Raw genomic sequence first — 20,189 nt, 5'->3', positions numbered from 1 at the left:
CATGTGCTATATGCTATATGTGCCATCATATATGTGCCGAGTGTGTCTGCGATTCCCCCGGTCGACTGTTTACAGTCTAGGCACGTTCCGTAATGGGGACCCCGGGGCTATGTGCCCACAATATATGCAACATTAAGGGCCGGTCTTGACTTTGGCTAGGGTAAACTTTTTAATCGCCCCGGCTTTAGAGTGCTGCCTCTTTTAAGGGCGGAATGGGATACGGAATGGGATCCGGATCCCAGACCCGATCCCGATGCCGCACAAATTGACGCTTTATGTTAATGCCATTAATTAATAAGTGAAATATGACATTCACACTGTGGCGCTGTTGAACCTGTTTATTAAATTTTAGCACGTAATAAATGAAAAGTTTATTATGGCCACCGCACAAATCCTGTCTGATTTTGGGGTTAAAACGTTCAACTTTTCCGACATTTTCGGTCGCCAGGCTGCAAAGTCAAGACACAAATTGAATAGAATTGGCTGGGTTTCCGTTTATGCTTTCTTTATTAACATTTATCACACTAAACTACTAATGATAAAGAGTTACAAATATGAGTTTCTGCGCTTAGGTTTTTCTCTGAAAAATTTCACGTATCTAAATTCCATCAGATAAAAATTGTTTTAGCTACAAGTTGTACCTTAAGTTGGTTAGTTCCTTTTGTGTTATTTCGGCAAAATTGCAAATAGTTTATGGTTTTATTTTATGATTTCTTTTTTGGCACATAGATATGCTTGAGGGTGTAATATTATTTTATGCTAAGTGTTTCGTTTTCGCTGAACACAATTGGCGAAAAAGAGTTGGAGTCGAAAGTTATATATATATCTAATTTATTTTAATGACCGTAAGGGAGCGAAGAATTTCTCCAAGACTTTTATGGATTCATTTAAGCATATGCAAACGTTTCTTTATTGCGTTTCTTGGCAGTTGGTTTTGACTTAAGTCCTTTTGTTCGTGCATTATAAAGATTTTCAATGGAAATTTATACACAAAGGAGGTGAGATGCGGAAAATTCATTTTACTTCTTTTGTGGTCTTTAGTAAATGTATTTTTATTCGATTCATTCGTAAATTTTTATAAATTGGCTGTCCGTTTGGTTAGCCATTTGTATTGGGTTTTCCTTTAACATATTGTTTAAATTTGTTTGGCATTTTGCCGGTTTTGTTTATTTTTCGATTGCCATTTTACTAATTTATTTTAATATTCACTTTATGAAAGTTTTCCCCCGCTGACAATCACTCCTGCATTATTATGCTGTCCTTTCTTCTTTATTTGCCTTTTTAAGCTTTTCAAATATTTAATTTATTCTGTTTATTTGCAGCTGGCCTTTTCTTTATTTTGTTTGCTGTATCATGGCTTCATCGAACTGTTTTTGTATTATTTTTTTAATTGGTTGTAATGTGACCTGTTACTTAGCTGATTATGCACCTGGCTCTTTTACAAATTCAGATCTTTATTGGAATGAATTACTAATGCTATACAAATTGGCTTTGTGTATTTTCTTTTATTTTTTATAGGCCATATATTTGGAATTTACTGGGGATTACTTTAGATGCCTTGCAATCAAAATGAAAATAAATGTGAGAACTGATAGTCATAAATAAAACATATTTATAACCTTGAACACCCAAAAATCTCAGCCCAATAAAATTCGTTGGGAGTGCATTCTTCCATTACAAAATGTTTGTAATGTCCGAAATGAAGTTCTCAATTAATTCAGGCTATCATAATGGCAATAATTATTTTTTCATATGCCTCATTTCGATTGGAAAATAAGGCCAATGTAATTTTCATTTTCATTTCCATCGACATTTCGCTCGCCTCTTTCTGTTGTCCGCCATTAAACGCCTCTTAATTATGCAATATATAATTGTTATTGAAAAATAAAGTACTCGGCCGACACGAAAAACTCGGCACTCAGGACAGCTCAGCCTTGTCCCCGGGGTAAAGAGTCGTTTAATTGGATCGACTTCATGTCCATATACGCATTCTCCTCTGCCTATATGTACGAGTATATATCGGTAATCGGTTTTCGGTTTTCGGTGGTTAAATTGTATGCACGTTTATAAAATGGACCATTTAAGAAGTTTGTTTGTTTTCAGTTTGCGTCTGTTCTCTGCCCCATTGAATTATCTCATAAATATTTATGCACTGGCCACAAGTTGAATACTTTTTGCTTGAGACAAAGATAAAGCTTTTTCGTCTGTCTGTAATCTCTATAATATGTTAATATGCTAATGAGTAAAATTTTCATCCTAGCTTAGTGCATGCGTGTGTGTAAAAGTTTAATGTGGATTTCCTGTGAAAAATTCATCGAGTTTCGTTTTTCGTTTGGGTGTTGTGGGACTTCAGTTACACTTTCGACTTCATTCGGTTGGTGTTTTTAAGTTTACATTTCTAATAGAGCTACGACAAAAGACTAGAAGAGATCTGGCAAATTGTGCATGCGGTTCACGTAGTCGTGTGTGTGGGTGGGAGCAACATACCAAAATATAAGTTTTATAGGACCCAATTGTTGCGGGGCCTCTTCGATTTTCTGCTCTGTTTTTGTGTTACGTATTACACTCGGAAAAAATGGTAACGAAATTTGGGAACTCACTAGAGTAATACAAATTATAAATTATATATAAACATTATAATTGAATAAAATTAATTATGTATAAATAGAATGAGTTGGGAAAGCAGCTATAAGGTTTGAAATAATTTTAAGAAGGTGTCTTGAAGTATGCTACGATTTATTTTCACTCTCGAACTTCCATATAAAATAATGACCTTCTGAAGCATATAATTTTCAAATCTAGAGATTTTCAGTTAGGGACTGAGTTGGGAAATGAGTTGGGAAATGAATGAGTTGGGAAAGCAGCTATAAGGTTTGAAATAATTTTAAGAAGGTGTCTTGAAGTATGCTACGATTTATTTTGACTCTCGAACTTCCATATAAAATAATGACCTTCTGAAGCATATAATTTTCAAATCTAGAGATTTTCAGTTAGGGACTTGACCCAAAATTCTGTTTAACATGTTTCTGCCTTTCGTTACACTTTTTTCCGAGTGCCCTTGTCACACCCACGACTTTCTTATACGGACGTGGTGATTTGCTCCACAAACTGAACGGCAGTGGGTCGGCAGAGGGACTGGGATCGCTTCAGGCGGCATTGTGGATTGTTTCGCAATGCCGACCCCGAACTCGCACCCCCTCCCGCCCCCTGGCTGTGGCGATGGGGGGTTCTTTGCAGGGAGGCATAGGCGTGCGGCACGTAGATGAACTCCCGCGTGGGGGCCGGAAAAGTGGCAGCAGCCTGACGACAGTTACACTGCTGCGACATCGTGGATAAACCCTCCGGAACACTGCGACTGCGGGTGGAGCTGGGTGGTCCATGGGGTCCAGGTGGGCCGTGTGTTCCATAGGTGACTGGGTTCCTGTTCGGACTGCTGCAGGTGCATATCAATGGCTGCTGGTCCGCCGATCCAGGGTTCCTGCAAAAAGACAAGTCAATTTCCAGGGTTTAGGCGGAGTGTCAACACAGTTTTCGGCATGCGGTAAAATGGCTGGAGTATGGGGGTATCTCAGTATCCCAGCATCGTAAATGCCAATGTGGCAAACTGGCAAAATGGCAAATTTGCGGCCAGCATGAGCAGCGAAGGATGCCGCCAAATTGATTGTCTTCCTAGGGCTTCTAGCCTGATTGCCAATGATTGTTGGGTTCGGCGGGAAATCTCTTAATTGGTTTTCGATTCAATTCAGATGTGGGCTTCCGTTTTGGCTACTTCACTTTTGAAACGATAAGCCGTAGTATTTTTGGGTAAGAATAAAATCCAACCATTTTTAAAAACGAAAATATTCAGTAATTTAAATTCTTAACAATACTTGTAACGCGTGGTATGGTATCCTTTGGTCTTCTCATATAAATTACAAAATGTAAAGCCCTGATAATTCTGATAACGGGTTGTTTAATGGCTTCTCGTTAAACTCGCAAAAATGAGAAAGAGTATAAACTACTGTAACAAATGCTTTTTGAGGTCTTAAAAATGCATCAAATGAAATTGTGTCATCATGATAGCCCATGCGATATTCCTGTGCCAACTGTGTATCGCTACCTTCGATTTAATATTTTCCCTGCGCATTTGTAATCCCTTTGACTTTTACCCATTTATTCAATGTAAGCTGTCGATAGCTACTTAACTTGTAAAATTGTCAGACAATTTCCAACTGAACTTTGATTTGCCATTCAATTGCATATAAAGGGAGCCGGTTCACTGCACACACCGGTGTGATTAGGAGTGGGAGTCCCTTTCCATCTATTTTACTCACTTGTTGCTCTTGTGACAGCCCAGTTCGTAGGTGCTGTGCCAGCTGCAGTACATTTGGCCATCGCAGCAGTTGCTGTGCTGCTGGATGAAGGACAGACTCCGCTGCAGTCGCTTGCCCATCTTGGCCCCGATGCTCCCTTGGCCCAGTTGGTAGGCTCCACGTCCCTAAACGGTGAAAAAATATTAGAAATCAAATATTTGTAGGACCTTAAAAGGGATAGGATATGGCAAGTAAAATAATCATACATATTTAATGAATCGATGACAAGAAAAAACGAAAGTAACTTGTAAAAGTGTGTAAAAGTATGCAATACAATGTTTTTTTAGTACATAAGTCCGTAGGATTCATTTTAAAAGATGGCTTTTATGTTTTATCACATACTTTTAGACTAGTGCTTAGTTAAGTGAATCAATTTTACAATAGAAATAATATTAATTTTAAAACTGTCTAAAAGTATGCAACAAAATATTTTAAATGCACAAGTTCGATTAGGTCAAAATAGACTTTCATTCTTATTGCATACTTTTAGACACCTTTTTAAGTGATTTTAACATCCTAGAGAATTTTCTTTTTAGATATTTGTTAAATATAAATATATTGTAAGTCTTGTTACGATTATTTCTCCCAGTGAGACATTACCTGGTGCTGCTGCTGCAAATCGAGATTGTGACAGGCCAACTGCTGCAGGTGGGAGTGTTGCTGCTGCTGCTGTTGCTGCTGCTGCAACATGTGCCTTTGGCAGAAGTTGGTCTGCAGATAGGGCTCCATTTGATTGAGGCTAATGCAGCTCCGGCTGAGGAGATCGGGCGGGGCGGGGTACTCCCCATATCCGTAGTCCATCGGCAAATGGGGGCGGGGCTGGCGGGCGGAGGAGTGGCGCATCAGCATGGGAGTCGGCAAATGGCCATTTCGCTGCTGATAATGATGTTGCAACTGCTGCTGCTGCTGCTGCTGCGGCTCACTTATGAAAAATATTATAATTCCCGAGATGGCAGCCGCCGCCGAGCATATGTAATAGCCCGCTCGACCGTATTTAAGGGAGTAATCGTTCAGAAACGAGGTGAGTGGAACGCTTATCAGCACAGGAACTGACTCGACTCCCCGAATAAAGCCTGCGGAAGTTCAGGACCCAAAGTTTAATCCACATTTTAAATATTCAAAATGCCCCGGACTCACCCCAAGCCTTTGAGAAGTGTTTCAGCTTAATGCGTTCGAGTGCTAAAATCTTCAGGGAGTACTGAAAACCGCCCAGGCCAATGCCATACAACCAGCTTAGTATACAAAGGCCGGTATAACCCATGACAAAGGAAAGAAATAGGATGGCCAGGGCCACAATTGATAGGAACAGCTGGGGGTAAAATTCAATTAAGTACTGTTCAGGGATTTCTTTTCAATATTTGACCCACCTGTGTGACAATTTTCGTATTGATCACAAAGTGCCTGATCACAAAGCAACGTCTAAGCAAAGCTCCAGCTATGACCACACCCAGGGCCATGGAAATTCCTAGAAATGTTTGCAAAAGAACCAACTCCTGCACATCAGAGCCCTGCTCGGCGGCATTGAGAGCCTGTGAAAAAGAATATTATAAATGGTGTAAATAAAATATGTAAATATTAGCGGATGCACACAGATAACACTAGGGATCTAAATCACAAAAAAAGGTGTCCAAATGTGTGCTATTCTTTAAAACGATGGTTTCATTCCGAATGACAACATTTTTAATAGCATACTGTTAGACACCTTTATAAATTATATCACTGCAAATTACTGACATTTTTAAAATAATATAAAAACCCAGATTATAATATTGAAAAATTAGGTAACAGTTCATAAAATGCTTTTAACCTAATGCAATTAGGTAAGATAAAGCAAATCCCAAAAAGATAAATAAGATAAATGGGGAAAAGCACTTACCATTAGGAACATGGGTGTATAAATGCCAAAGGAGGCCACGCTGGAGGTCATGAGTAAAATTTTAACAGTCACCGACTTCAGTGATGATATGTCCAGGAATAAGTATCTCGGCTTGCTCTCCACCTCCTGGCTGAGAATCGGCTTCTTCTCCCTCATCTGGAAAATGGGGTCGGGTCGGAAATTAAAACCAAAACTTTGCACAACACGGTTTCCCACCTTTTTGCGCTGATTTTTGAGATGCTGGATGGCCCGGCGCTGGGGGTGATACAGGGAGGCGGGTCGGTACATTAGGCCCATGAAAAAGCTGAGTGCCGTCAGGGCAGCGACAATCTGGAGGCCCAGGCGCCAGCCCGCCTTGCCCACGCCCTCCTTCAGGATGACGGAGAACAAAGCGATGCCAACTCCCTCGCCGGACATGGCCACCATTTCGACGAATTGACGGCGCCGCTTAAAGTAATTGCCCAGCATCACGGTGGAGGCCTCCCGCACCATGGCGACCCCCACTCCGAAGACGATGCCTGGGGAAGTGTTTCGAATGGTGTTTTGAGTACATTGCGAGAAAGTTATACGGGTGTATTAAAGTTATTTCATACGATTTTATCACTTAAGGTGTCTAAAAGTAGGCAGTAAAAATGGGAGTGTACACACAATATATTGTTGCATACTTTTATACTTTCGGCAAATTAATTTAGTTTAATTATATTTGAGATCATTTCACTCTTGAAATGAGTTTCTTCAAGCTATATATATTTTTATTACTTAATTTTAAAGTGCCAAATGATTGATTTTCTAGTATCAAAGTAATCAACTCTAAAATTCGAAGCTTGGCTTATACAGTTCTTAAAATGGTATATAAACAGCTTCTAAATACAGATTCATTGTTATATGAAAGGAGACCAAAAATATGTTATTGCCGACTTAAGAATTTCATTTCGAATTAGAGAAGTTAGTTTTCTTCCAGTGTTCGGGTGCAAATGATAAGCAACTTCCGGTGCCGGCCGACTGGCATCTGGCAGGTTATTTATTTATATAAACACCATACTGTACGCACCATAACTGAAAACAACCTGGCCAAATTCCGTGGCAAATGAGGTGAACAGTATGCCCAGGGGCATCACCAGGCCGCCCACGATGGAAAGGAGGCGGATGGAGCGCTTGCGACAGAGGGACACCACAAACGATGTGGCCACCATGGAAACTGACCAGCTCAAAGCACCCAGCAGTTCTGTAAGGAGAAATTAAGCTCTTGAGTGATAATATTATAATATTCCAAAAGCGGCAAAGTCAACTTGACGAAGGTCATAAGGCCTATGCGAGAAGGCTGTTAATATTTCAAAATGTCTTAAAGCAAGAATTTTAGGGCACCTCATTTAAAGGGAATGCTGTCCCAGACTAAAATGTGTATAAATCAATTAAATGCATTAATGGTTTTCCGATCTATGTACATGCATTGCCACAAGTAACTATTAATTGAAATTTTAAACAAATTGTAGTCCTAATAACAGAATGTCGTTTGCTGAATTAATGGCCACAATAAAACACGTGTAAAGAGTTTTAAACATGACAACTGAAGTGAGTACAAATTGTGTAAATTGTCATCTAAATATTTATTGCGTTATCAGATCTACCGGAGAAACCTATACGTAAGCTTAAAGTTTAGCGAATCAATAAATATCCCAAATAAAGCAATATGTAATTTATCTTCCGATGACACCAAAAACCCATTTATATTATATATATCCAAGCAATATCTAACCTTCGCTGCTAGATATACAGATATAAACACAAGGCCAATTAATTGGAAACAGAATATTGTTATAATCTTAAAATATGCAAACATACAAAGGAATCGCAATGAAATACGAACTCCACATGCTGGCACAATATTAACACTTTATTTTTACGATTTACGGTCGGCTCTAAACTGGTAAACACTTTTGGCAATACACAATATTCACACTATTCTTAAATTATGTCCGCACTGTCAAGTGCAAATTAAATTTATGCAAAAGTCCACACCTACAAACATGTATTATTCACAAACATTTGCATTTTCAGCACAAACAGAGTGGCAAACATTTTGATTACTCGATGGGGGGTCTCGAAACAGAAAACTGAAAACACCACAAATGTGCAGGGAAAACAAGAAAATGACCGAGAGATAACAACAGGCTGCGATGACTGTGATTACACATTCCTATTAAGGACCTTGCCTTGCCAAACGACTCTACCTGTCCAGGCCCCCTTTTTTCCATGACTTACCTATGCCACTGGTATTATGCAAATACTGGACGGCATAGAACCACAAAAGACCGTAGCTCAGCTGCAGCCCGGTGGTCAGGATGTGGACCAGAAAGGACACGCCACAGATGATCCAGCCCCAGCCGCCGTCGGGGTAAAAGTACTGCAAGTGAACAGGAAAAAGTATAAGTGGAGGGTATTTATGATGATTAATTTATATTAAAATAAAATAAATAAACATAAAAAAGGTTTTAATTAAAATTAATTAATAAATTAAAAAAATAAAAAATTAATTAAAATAACATAACATATAAAAATATCACCAGGATTTTTAAATCACTTATAAGGAGGCTCAGAAGTATACATCAATAAAATACTAAGATTTTTAAAGATTTGTATAAGGGATATCAAAACACAAGTTATTTCGTCACCGCACAGGATTGTGTATACGTGTTTATATATATCTTGTAATATTTATTAATATTTTTTTTCAGTGTATAAGTATCAGGACAAAGGCTGGCAATTACTGCCTGACAGGTCCTGTGAGATAGGCATTCTTTCTGATATACTCCTCACCTGTCTAATGCGTGTGGTATCCACTCCGGTTCGTCGCAGTGCCGGAATATTCCGGTGCAGCAGGTGGAACTCTCGATCGGCCAATCCGGGAAACGCCGAGTCCTCCTCGTCAGTAATATGGCTGGGATGGGGTGGCGTGGCATGCAGATTGGGATGATGACTCGCCTCGTAGCCTGGACATTGAAAAAAAATTGACAGGTGATTTAATGATGGACAAATTGGCTGGTTTACCGCGGTAATCGAAAACAAAATTGTCCAAAGAATTGGTTTCTATGACAAATCAGTGACCTTAAAACATATATATATTGTGAGAGACACACAAATCACTGGATTTTTAGAATCACTTTAAAAGGTTATTTTTGATGTCTAAAAGTATGCAACATTATATTTTGAGCTCAGAATGGCATAGAAGTTATTCATAAAGGCGACTATCCTTTATATGCTGCATACTTTTAGACACCTGACATTTAAAAGTGATTTTAAGACCCTAGTAATATCTTAGTGATATGCTTATACCCTAGATTGATTTTATACAAAAAAAAAGTTATATTTAGATTATTTCCCTAAGATTCTTTTAAAATTGTTGTCCCTTTCCCAAAAATTAAAAATCTTTAAGCCCATGCAGAACCTTTAAGAGTTCCTAAGAACTGGCTTTTGGTCCCCCCTTACCAAATAAATTTCCACCGAAGAGAGTGTTCTTCCTTTTTCAATTAGAACCTAATTTATGGCTTCTTGCTTTACATTTTCCATGAGAGTACTTACCAAAATAGCAGCCGCCGTTGGCCATCGGATTCTTGGTCCTTTGTTGGTGGTGCTGTTGCTGCGGCGGCGCTGGCTGATGGTACCAATTATCGCAGAGGCAATATTGCGGGGCGTACTGGTGGGGGTGGTGCTGGTTCTGGTGGTGGTGCTGGTGCTGATGGTGGGGCAGCTGGGGGTGGTGCTGGCCATGCTGGCCATGCTGACCATGCTGGCCGTGCTGAAGGTGATGGCTCTGATGGGCGGCGGGCATGGGGTTGTACATGTAGCAGCAGCCATTCAAATTGGGATTCGCATAGCGGGGCGGTGGTGGGGCGGGCATTACACCGGGACCCGCCCCCCCAGCACCACCCACTACCGCAGCAGCACCACCACCGTGTCGACTGCAGTGGGGCATCATGGGCATGGTCAACTGCTGCTCAATGGTGGGCAATGTGGCATAGCTGCCGAAATTGTCACAATGCCGTTTGCTGGGAAATCGGGGCAGAGTGGGTGGTGTGCCGGTGGTTTGGGGGGCACCACCTACTCCCACTCCCCCACCGTGGCAGTGGCGGGTGGGCGTGGCAGTGGACTGCATTTTCGTTTGCTCAGCGGGTAAATAAGAGAGCCGTGGACATGAGACCCACCAGGCCAGCGGCTGATTATTGAAACGACACTCGTGGCACAAGTAACGCTGGTTCGACGACGACTCTTTGTCCGGTTTTTGTTGGGCGGTGTTGCCCGGTTTCCCGGTGGCTTCCTTGGGATGCTCACAGCTCAGATTGTATCTTCGTCACAGGGCACATTTGTTGCACAGCACGGGACTGCGTTGCTTGGGCCTCACCAGACTCGAGTACTGCCGTGGGTTCTCTTGGGGATTCTCCGAGGGATTCTCCTGGGTATTCTCCTGGGGATTCTTGGGGATCCTCAGCCAGGAATGATGGTTGGTGGTGCTACTGCTACTGGGCAACAACTGGGGACAGCTGCCATAGAGCGCCGATGAGGTATTCGATAGGCGGCGGTAGTACGGTATCCTCTGCTCCATATCATCGCCACCGAACGAGGCTCCGAACTTGTACGGCTGACTGCGACCCGGGAGCAGGCAGGATATTATGCTCCGGTTATCTCTACTATCACTGCAGTTGCAATCACATGTGCACTGGATGACCATTGTTCTCCTCCGGCTGCCCCAAGAGAGATTGCTTTTAACCCTGTGCTTTCAGCCCGGTCTGCCGAAGTGTTGTCAACTTCAATAATGCCCACTCCTGCAGCACATTATTTTCCGAGTTTGGGGTCTCGGTTTCGGTTTCGGTTTTGGTTTTAGGTTGGGGGTTTCAGTTTCGGTGTCGATGGAGTAGGGCACTCCAGGATTTCTAGGCAGCTGCCGCCGCCTGTGTCCCGCTGAATCCATTTGGGTCCATCTCGAACATTTGCTAGCCAAGCGCAAAATTGTGTTCCGCCACTGAGAAAAATGAAAGCATACAAATATAGAAATATTAAAATTTGTATGCTATATTTTGGGAGAAATATGAAAGCATACAAATATAGAAATATTAAAATTTGTATGCTATATTTTGGGAGAACATTAACAACAATATAATATGGAATTTTAAATTACTTGAGAAGGTGTTTAAAAGTATGCAAGAAAATTTTTAGGAATAGGGAATAAAAATATTTTGTAGCATACTTTTAGACATCCTTTAAGCTTTGTTTCAAAAGTTGTATTTTCAATTATTAGTTATTATTATTATTGTTATACCCGTTACTCGTAGAGTAAAAGGGTATACTAGATTCGTCGGAAAGTATGTAACAGGCAGAAGGAAGCGTTTCCGACCCCATAAAGTATATATATTCTTGATCAGGATCACTAGCCGAGTCGATCTAGCCATGTCCGTCTGTCCGTCTGTCCGTCTGTCCGTCTGTCCGTCTGTCCGTCTGTCCGTCTGTCCGTCTGTCCGGATGAACGCTGAGATCTCGGAAACTATGAGAGCTAGGCTATTGAGATTTGGCGAGCAGATTCCTGAGCTTCTTACGCAGCGCAAGTTTGTTTCAGTAGAGTGCCACGCCCATTCTAACGCCCACAAACCGCCCAAAACTGTGGCTCCTACAGTTTTGATGTTAGATAGAAAATTTTAACTGAAATGTATTAGTCTTGTCCATACCTATCGATTGACCCAAAAAAAATTTTTCTACGCCCACTCTAACGCCCACAAACCTCCCAAGAAAAAAAGCTATGACGTCAGAGCCAGACAGTGCGAAATGTTTTTACGCGTGTATGTGTGTGTGTATGTAAATAGTTGCCGGCCGAACTTAGCGGCAAAGAGAAAAGCACTGCCGGCGCTCAGAGAGAGCAAAGTGCGCGGCTAACTTATTCTATTGAACAATGAATTTGTCACGCCTACCCTAACGCACACAACGCTTAAATCTGTCTTCCGCCGGTAGGTGGCGCATTTAAATCTCGCTTTGCTGCTTGCATATCTCCATTTCCCTTTGGTCGCTTAAGCTGAGTAACGGGTATCTGATAGTCGAGGTACTCGACTATAGCGTTCTCCCTTGTTTTATTATGAATAGCAACTTATGCTACAGTGAGAAATACTATATGCTTAAACTCAAAACACTTGGGATTTCTCAGATACCATTTATTGATTAAGTAAAATAATGTAATTTCAAAACCCCCGGAATTTACCATATATTTTTTTCAGTTTTTCTAAAACCCAAAAACAAGCACATGGCGATACCGAGATAGAAGTAGAGTATGTGGGAGCGAATAAAAAAAGAGAACCAACGGGAGTAGATAAATAAATCAAATCAAAATCAATTTGTTTACTCTACACCAGCACACAAAACAAGAAGCATATGCAATGCATAATTCAATTTGTTGTTCAATTGCGTGTATTTCAATTGCCTGCCAGCCATGTTAGTCGAGTGGGCGGCGGTGGGCCAAAAGGGGGCGTGGCACACAGAAACTTTGATGGGCGAAAACTTTGCGGTCACTGTGGCAGAAGAATTAGGGCAAATTGCGACTGGCACTTCGTATAACACATTTATCCCATCATATTTTATTAGCATTTTCTAAATTATTTAATATCCTCGATGGAAATGAACTGTAAATTGCTCGAAGAATGTGTCCCTTTTTGCGAGGAATTTTAGCTTGATGTGTTCAAATTTGGCCTGGAAAAATGTTCTACATTTTAATGTTCGTTTACTGAACTTGGAATGTGTGTGTGTGCAAAGCGAATTTTTCTGTAAAATATTTGAAATAAATATATTTAGTAGCTCGTGGCTGAAGTGCTATATTACTCTTTGTAAGGGAAACGATATTAGTATTTGGTCAGCTTTGCTCATCGAGGACCCTTATCAATGTCAGCCAATATGGAATATGAATGTCGAAATATGTAGTAAATTTATTATTAATGTTTTTATTGCCTTACTTAAAAAGTGATTATTAAGTGGTGGGGAAATAGGCGATGAGCTTTGGAAAATTAGATAGAGATTAATGTAATTCGCAGATTTAAATTATAACGTTCTTAACTTTTTGACAAGATAATTTCCTGTGACAATTTCCGACCTGATTAGGTCGAAAAAGTAACTTTAAAAGGACCTTCATCAAGAATGTCAAATATGATATTTGAATGTACAAAGCTTAAAGTACGGAGGCTCTTTGGGAAAAATAAACTTCAGTTTATACCTTTTAAAGCTAGAGCTATGTTTCACCTTAGAAGTAATGATTTTTTGCCAAATTACAAAATGACTTTGACTTATTTTTGTAGCCTGGCCAAAAGCTGCAGTGGAACATCAAGTCCGCACGTCTCTCGATTTTCCCAAGAACTTGATTGATTTATGTCTTTATCGTTTGACTATTTCTCCATTAAGGAGCGATGGTATCATTTAGATTAGTCCAATGTCCCATTGAGGGGCTATAAAAATGATAAATGATCTGGTGGAAAACAAGGAAACGTGGGGGTGCTTGGGAAAACAAAAGCACAGAAAGCGAAACTTGCATCATTTTGCATCGGGAAAAGTTTGTGCAGCAGCATATGGCCCAGTTATCCAGTTTTATGGCTGCATCGCACACAGCGATTTTGCCAACGAGTATTTTCGCATTTCGCATTTAGCCTCACAATGCACAGAGGCGCATTTAAATTGATTGTGGGGAAAGCGGAAGCATTTCCGAGGAAAGGAAGTCTAGGAAAAGGAGCAACATCAATCAAAAACCCGCTGCAAGGAGCTCAGCAGGTGGGCTGTGGGTTGTGGGTGGTGAATGGAGTTTCCCTGGAAAGACTGCACGACTATTACCTGTGGAAACATAAAATTTAACAACATTGTTGCAAAGAGCAAACAGGCTATACATAACGATATCCTATGTTATCCGCCGTAACACTTCTTGGGTGCACAGGAAAAAAAGAGTGGGTGAATTTTAGGAGCAATAATATTAGTTTTAGTTGTTATTAAACGTTTCAGGTACTTTATAAATCCCATTTTGTCCCACATTATAAGTGTAATAATAATTTGTACCGTTCTCCTAATGATATAATATTTACTATTTAAAAATTAAGCCCTTTTTTTCAGTATATGAAACTACAAAAAATAAATTTTTTTCCCCACTTTTCTTTTCTTTGTGCGGTGTCGGACTTTTCACAGCTTTTTGGGCTTTCCTTTGTTGCTGCACTGGTGCGTTGCAATAAAATCCTTAAATATGCTTCTGCCACATGGACGCAAATATGACTCGGTCGTGTCAGCAGTTTTATGTTCTTTAAAATGCAATATTAAAATGTGAGAGCCCGGCGATGATGGCCGGCTTTTCAATATAGACCATCTCATCTCCCCAGAATTTTTACCCCGGCAGGCAGGCAAAGTGTTGACTTAACTGGTCATTGACTTTACCAACTTTATGCTGCAGTCAAAATTATGCAGTCCGTTTCGGAATTGTATGACATCGACATCCGACAGCCGGCAGTGAGGATTAACTTTTAATAAGGCCAAAGTGGACTGATTAATTTAATGTAATAGTTTATTGCCTAAGTTGATTGATTAACACATAATTGGGCTTGCCTCAAAAGGATTAGCAAATTAACTGTGTTTATATAGGTAAATTGAAGTGATACTAAATTTCATATTTATGTATTTCATATAAAGAAAGATACAGCAAATGAGTGCAATCAACTGAAAATTGAAGCCTACTAGTTTGAATTAAAATGGGAAATGATTTTATACGATCCAATTAGCATATATGAGCAAAGCCTTTGTAAGTTCTGCAATGGATATCGAAATTCATTTGTATATTATTTTGGTAATTATATTTATTAATGAATGTATTTCGGTTAGAGATGATACGAGCCTTGTAATATTCGATATTAATTTGTAGATTTTTATTTACTTACAAATAATAATAATGTAACAGAAAATATCTCCTGAGAATGGTGCCCAAAAGTATGCAGTAAAAATAAGAACATTAAATATTTTAACATTTTGTGGCATACTTTTGAACACCATAACAGGTGATTTCAATAAACTCCCGATTAAGTTCGCACGATTATCCTTAAAGTAGTATTACACCATTTAAACGCACTGTAACCCCCGCATGAGACCAAAAACTGCCGCTGTGTGTCTGTGCGGTTGTGTCAAAAAAGGCCAACTTTTATTTGCTGGGGGCGTGGCGCAGTGGGCGGCGAGAAGGTGAGATTTAACTGGATGCCGGGTCATTCTGGGGTCGGTTTACTTTGCTGATTAAACATATGCGCCAGCATCAGCGAGCCGCAACAAAAAGGCGAAAATAAAAAAGGGAGAGGAGCGATGGCCCAGCCACATAAAATTTATTTAAACTTTTCCCGCTAACGTTTTTCACCGCGGTTCGAGTTTGTCGCCCCCAACTGGCAGATAATGGGTATCATATTGCCTTGGGGTTTCACATTTTAGTTTGCTTTTTTTCTGCACTTTGCATTGTAATAAACACACGACAATATGCGAACAGCGGCGGCAACATCCAGTGGCAACAACATAAACACCATCAGCACCCTTGCATAAAAGTAAAAATAAAAGTAAATAAAATGCGCGGACCGAGAAGCGAAGATAATAAAACGGAGGCAGCTTTGTGGTGGCCATGTTCCAATTACAGTTTTCTTCTTGTGGCCAAAACAGCAGGAGTTCCGTCAAGAGCTTTTGCGGTGGCTAAAGTTTGGTATTTAAAATGAAATGCTTTTCAACTGGGATTAAAAGTTATTTATCGGTGCAGGTGAAGTTCAATGGTTTTCCTCATAATCCACAATCCTTTTCAATTAACAGGTTTTATCAGGGAAGAGTATTTTTATTATTTTACCATTTAGTAGACTTGTCTTGAAAATATAACCGAGAAAACAATAGTTGTTTATTTTTAGAAATGTTACCCTAACTGCTTGAATTTTCAAAATACCTTACAATGATGGATAACTTTTCTTGACCTCTCGTTTTTCCGATTGAACAATTCAAACTTTTGCAAACAACAAAGGAGATCGAGTTGTTTACCAGGAGATAAGTTCAATTTTCAGTTCGAACAAGTTTGTGAACTGTATCGAAACTGTTTGCCAGAACACGCCGACTTCTTTCTATTTCCTTTGCCATATGCATTTACAACTTTTATTTGGCCGCCTTTCCCGAAAAGGGTACGAATTTTGATGTCTTTTTGTTGGCTCCTTTCGGAATTACAAGCTGTATACACACGTAAATATGTAAGTGGCTGTGGGTATGCGAAATGCTAAGAAATTTGGGAAACCCCCAGGGCAAAATCATTTGCCATGCATCCAGCGGCAAAGGGATATATTAATACTTTTTCATTTAGTTTGCAGACTGCCCAAAAAAAGGAGGGAAAAGTTTTCAACTTGACCATTTCTTGCTCTGTCTGCAAGTTTTCGCATATTTTATACCCAAGTGCTCTGCAGTGTCGGCTAATGGATTTATGTTTTCAGCCAAATTAGGAATTGAACCGTACACGGCATTAAAATGTGTCCCCAATAAGCCAATTTTAAAGGGTGGCCGTAAATAATCTGGTTAGGAAGGGTTCATCCTTATCGGAGGAGCAAGTGCCCAACGAGCTGTGAACCCAACTCAAAAATCCTATCACGGGCATAATTAGGTTCGCCGTTAGCGGCAGCCAGACATTAAAATTAATATTATTCCCGATATACATTTTTAATGCCAGCCGCGCTGAGACCTCAGAAATTAACCACACCAAAAATCGGAAATTGTGGCTCGGTGGCTTGTGATATTCTGTCCGTTTTTTTTTTGGTTGGCAGGCGTGAGCCGCATCATAAAGGGAAAAGTTAAGCCCTTCTTAGCTGAAAAACGACACTTCCTTCCAGCTCACATGCAAAGGAAAAGGGATGACCTCAAGGCGGAAGTCAAGCATCGTCTCATCTCAAAACAATGAAAATTACAAGGCATTCCGGCGAGCGGAGAGAAATTCGCTACAAATTTCCTGTGTCGTGCGCCTTGCTTTATCAACATCAGCGCTTAGGCTAAGATTGCACTGAAAAAAAACTTGGATCCTTGTGTCGATTCCTAAAATATTATAAAATTTTTTTATCAAATTGGATAGCTTAAAGTCTGGAAACTAAAGAAACGTCAATGACTAGTTTTCAAATTATTTATGGAGGTGTCTAAAAGTATGCAATAAAATCCGGAGGTCCTGCTTATCCAATCTTAGAAGTGGTTTCAAGACCCTAGTGGTTTATATAAAATTAAAGGAGGTTTAGAGAGTAGCATTAAAATGTAACTAACAAAAAGTCGACTTGAATAGAGTCAATATATGTTTAACATCTCTTAAATTGAAAAAAGTAAGTAAATAGTCTTTTTTCTTTAAACCTTTAAATTCTTAGCTAAAGTTTGTTCCTAATACAACACCAATTGATATTCCCTCTGTATATAAAGGCGACACCGCCCGAGCCCAGAGACCCACATAAACATTTTTATTATTGGCTTCTGGGCTTCCCAAAAATAAAAGGGAAGAGAAAATAAAATATAAAAAAATGGGGTCTTAGCCCAAATGTGTGTTTGTGTTAGTCCGGGGAATCGAATTAGCATGCGAAATCTTTTGTTTGACTAACAATGTGTCAACGTGTGTGACGAGCGAGCGTTAGTCTCTGTCAGCTCATCGATGGTATGGAGTATGGGGTCTGGATCCGAGCCAGACATCTCGCCATTAGGGCCTTGATAGAGCTGCCAGCGAGTTTCAGATTCGGTTTCTCCCCGGGGCACAATGGCAGCCACAAAAATGGGAACACCACCACCCTCCCCAAAACCCACAGAAACCTCATCAATCTTGTCGAGAGAATTTTTGCAAAAATTTTGCAAATTGATTTCGCTTCGACTAAAAATACTAAGCGACAAAAGCTTAAAAATAACTACACCGATAAAAAATGATATGAACTTATAACTGATGTTCGATGACGATTTACAAAGAAAAATTACATTTTTCACTATCAAGTTAACATTTATATAAATGTTACGTTTATTTAAATATCAATTAAATTTGAAGTTTTTATATTGAACCTAATATTTTTTTACCTGTGTAGATGCAACACATAAAAGTGGAAAATCCATTAAGCACAAGAGCTTTGGAATTATGAATGGATTTTTTTTTTGTTATTATTCGGCTGGACGGCATTGTGCCATGTGTGACATCCTTTTAGCCGTTTGCCATCCATCGCTGGCCTGCTTAATTAATGTTCGTCTGCAATGGATGAGGATGAGGATGAGGATGTGGATCTGGATGTGTGTCCGAGATGTGTCCCCTCCAATCTTTGTTGACCTTTTGGCAAATGCAAGTTGAACCAGTGTGGCTAGGCCAAGTAGACTCAAACAGTTTGTGCTAAATTAGCAAATGACATAGTCAACATGGCCAACTTAGAGCGATGGCAGAAAGCGGAGCAGCCAGGATGAAAGGCCTGCTAACCCACAAAAGTACGTGCCGTCCCCGGAACAACCCCTTCCGCCCCCTTTTACCCACTTTCACCCCCTTTTCCCGCCGCCCCCGTCTTTTAGTGCTGACACAAAACATAATGCCGGCGGGCAATGCTCTTTTAAGCACGCAGCTTGAATGGCGCCCACTGGGTAACGAAATGCGGCTGACAAGGCACAGTGGCTCCAATTTATTGGAAATTTAAGATGGGCAACAATAGGCTTTATTCCAGCAAAGCTGAAGAAGTTAATAGAGTAAGGCTCAGATAGTTTTAAGTTAAGATTTTATAAGACTAAGTAAGATCTTGTTTGTATCCTATATTATATAACCTTGGAACAGAGCTTACATTTTTTCTATTTTCCCTTTCACTTTAATTTGAAAACATTTGAAAACCTTTTAAAGCTAAATGTTTCGATTTATTTCCTAATTGTTTTTCTCAATTTAAGTTTTGTGATTTAAAGAGATAGACAAAAGTGATGCCCCACATAACGATTTGAAGAGCAAATCTGTGTCCCCCGAATTTCTAATCCAATGGCCCAACTTTCTTAATTTGAGACTCTGCACTTTCGTATTTTATTAATATTGCAAATCAAATCACCCAACTTTCTTGGCTCTCCGTTGATTTCATTTCGGGAATTTTCGCAGACCCAAATCCAAGCGCCCAGATCGTTTCCACTGTCCGCCAAAAGTTGTTAGTTGTTAGTGTCTAGCGAAAGTGCCTGAAATGCGCATAACAATGATGATTATATACAAACGTACGCATATATATATATAACTCTTCAAGCTTTTATACGCAGAGGAGACCACCCAGTTTTGTGTAGGTGATGGGCTTATCAAAATTGTGACAAAAAAACAAACAGACACCCAGGCAAACGGGCTAACAAAAAGTTAAACAAAGTGACTGACAGTCGTTCGGCTAATGAAAGGCATCGGGGAAAACTCACTCTCTGACTGACAGGCGGCTTAGAAGGGGGTGAGGAGGGGTAAATCCACCCCCCGGGGAAACTCCGTCACCCCCCTCGAAGCTAAAACCATAAACGCCATGCTGATAACTTCTTTATGTCTGGGGCAAAGTGAAGACATTGCCTCCCAAGAATGAAGAAAATTATGCCGAGCCAGCAGAACCACCGGAGAAATTGCCAGGGAAAATATATAAAATTATTTTAAATTGAAATTCTGTTTATCTGTCGTTGTCCTGCGGACAGGGCCAAAAACCAACGGAAAATCCAGCACACATCCTGCCCCCATATTTACCGCTTTTTGGGGGTAATTCAATAAAGTGGAAAATGATGCTCGTCGTCAACGTAATTTGCTTTCGTGGTTTCCACAAATCTGCCAGCAGCAGTTAGCAGTTAGCCAAGGGCGGAGGAGTCGGTAGAGTCGGAGTAGTCGGCTAAAGGACTTCGTTCTGAGGCCCTTGAATGCCGTTAATCGGTCCTTCAGATCACATCAAACAGAGGCAAGTACCGCCATG

General features: G+C 40.2%; 1 protein-coding gene across 1 annotated transcript in view; it reads right to left on the bottom strand.

Annotated features, from left to right (window-relative positions):
• Window positions 1-496: 496 nt before the first annotated feature.
• The window catches only part of LOC119547259, a 28,450-nt gene continuing 8,757 nt past the window's right edge, over window positions 497-20,189 (bottom strand). Inside the window, exons 2-13 of the mRNA XM_037854038.1 lie at window positions 10,588-11,245; window positions 9,808-10,434; window positions 9,046-9,218; window positions 8,491-8,632; window positions 7,280-7,453; window positions 6,445-6,746; window positions 6,229-6,384; window positions 5,720-5,881; window positions 5,490-5,661; window positions 4,953-5,425; window positions 4,314-4,477; window positions 497-3,478 (exon numbers count right to left, since the gene is read on the bottom strand). Coding sequence (XP_037709966.1) covers window positions 3,079-3,478; window positions 4,314-4,477; window positions 4,953-5,425; window positions 5,490-5,661; window positions 5,720-5,881; window positions 6,229-6,384; window positions 6,445-6,746; window positions 7,280-7,453; window positions 8,491-8,632; window positions 9,046-9,218; window positions 9,808-10,434; window positions 10,588-10,954 — 3,312 coding nt within the window. The 5' untranslated portion in view covers window positions 10,955-11,245 and the 3' untranslated portion in view covers window positions 497-3,078. The remainder of the gene's footprint in view (window positions 3,479-4,313; window positions 4,478-4,952; window positions 5,426-5,489; window positions 5,662-5,719; window positions 5,882-6,228; window positions 6,385-6,444; window positions 6,747-7,279; window positions 7,454-8,490; window positions 8,633-9,045; window positions 9,219-9,807; window positions 10,435-10,587; window positions 11,246-20,189) is intronic.

Source organism: Drosophila subpulchrella, chromosome 2L (genome assembly GCF_014743375.2).
Source record: "Drosophila subpulchrella strain 33 F10 #4 breed RU33 chromosome 2L, RU_Dsub_v1.1 Primary Assembly, whole genome shotgun sequence".
NCBI classification, from domain to species: Eukaryota; Metazoa; Arthropoda; class Insecta; order Diptera; family Drosophilidae; genus Drosophila; species Drosophila subpulchrella.
This window is presented reverse-complemented; position numbering and strand designations above follow the sequence as displayed.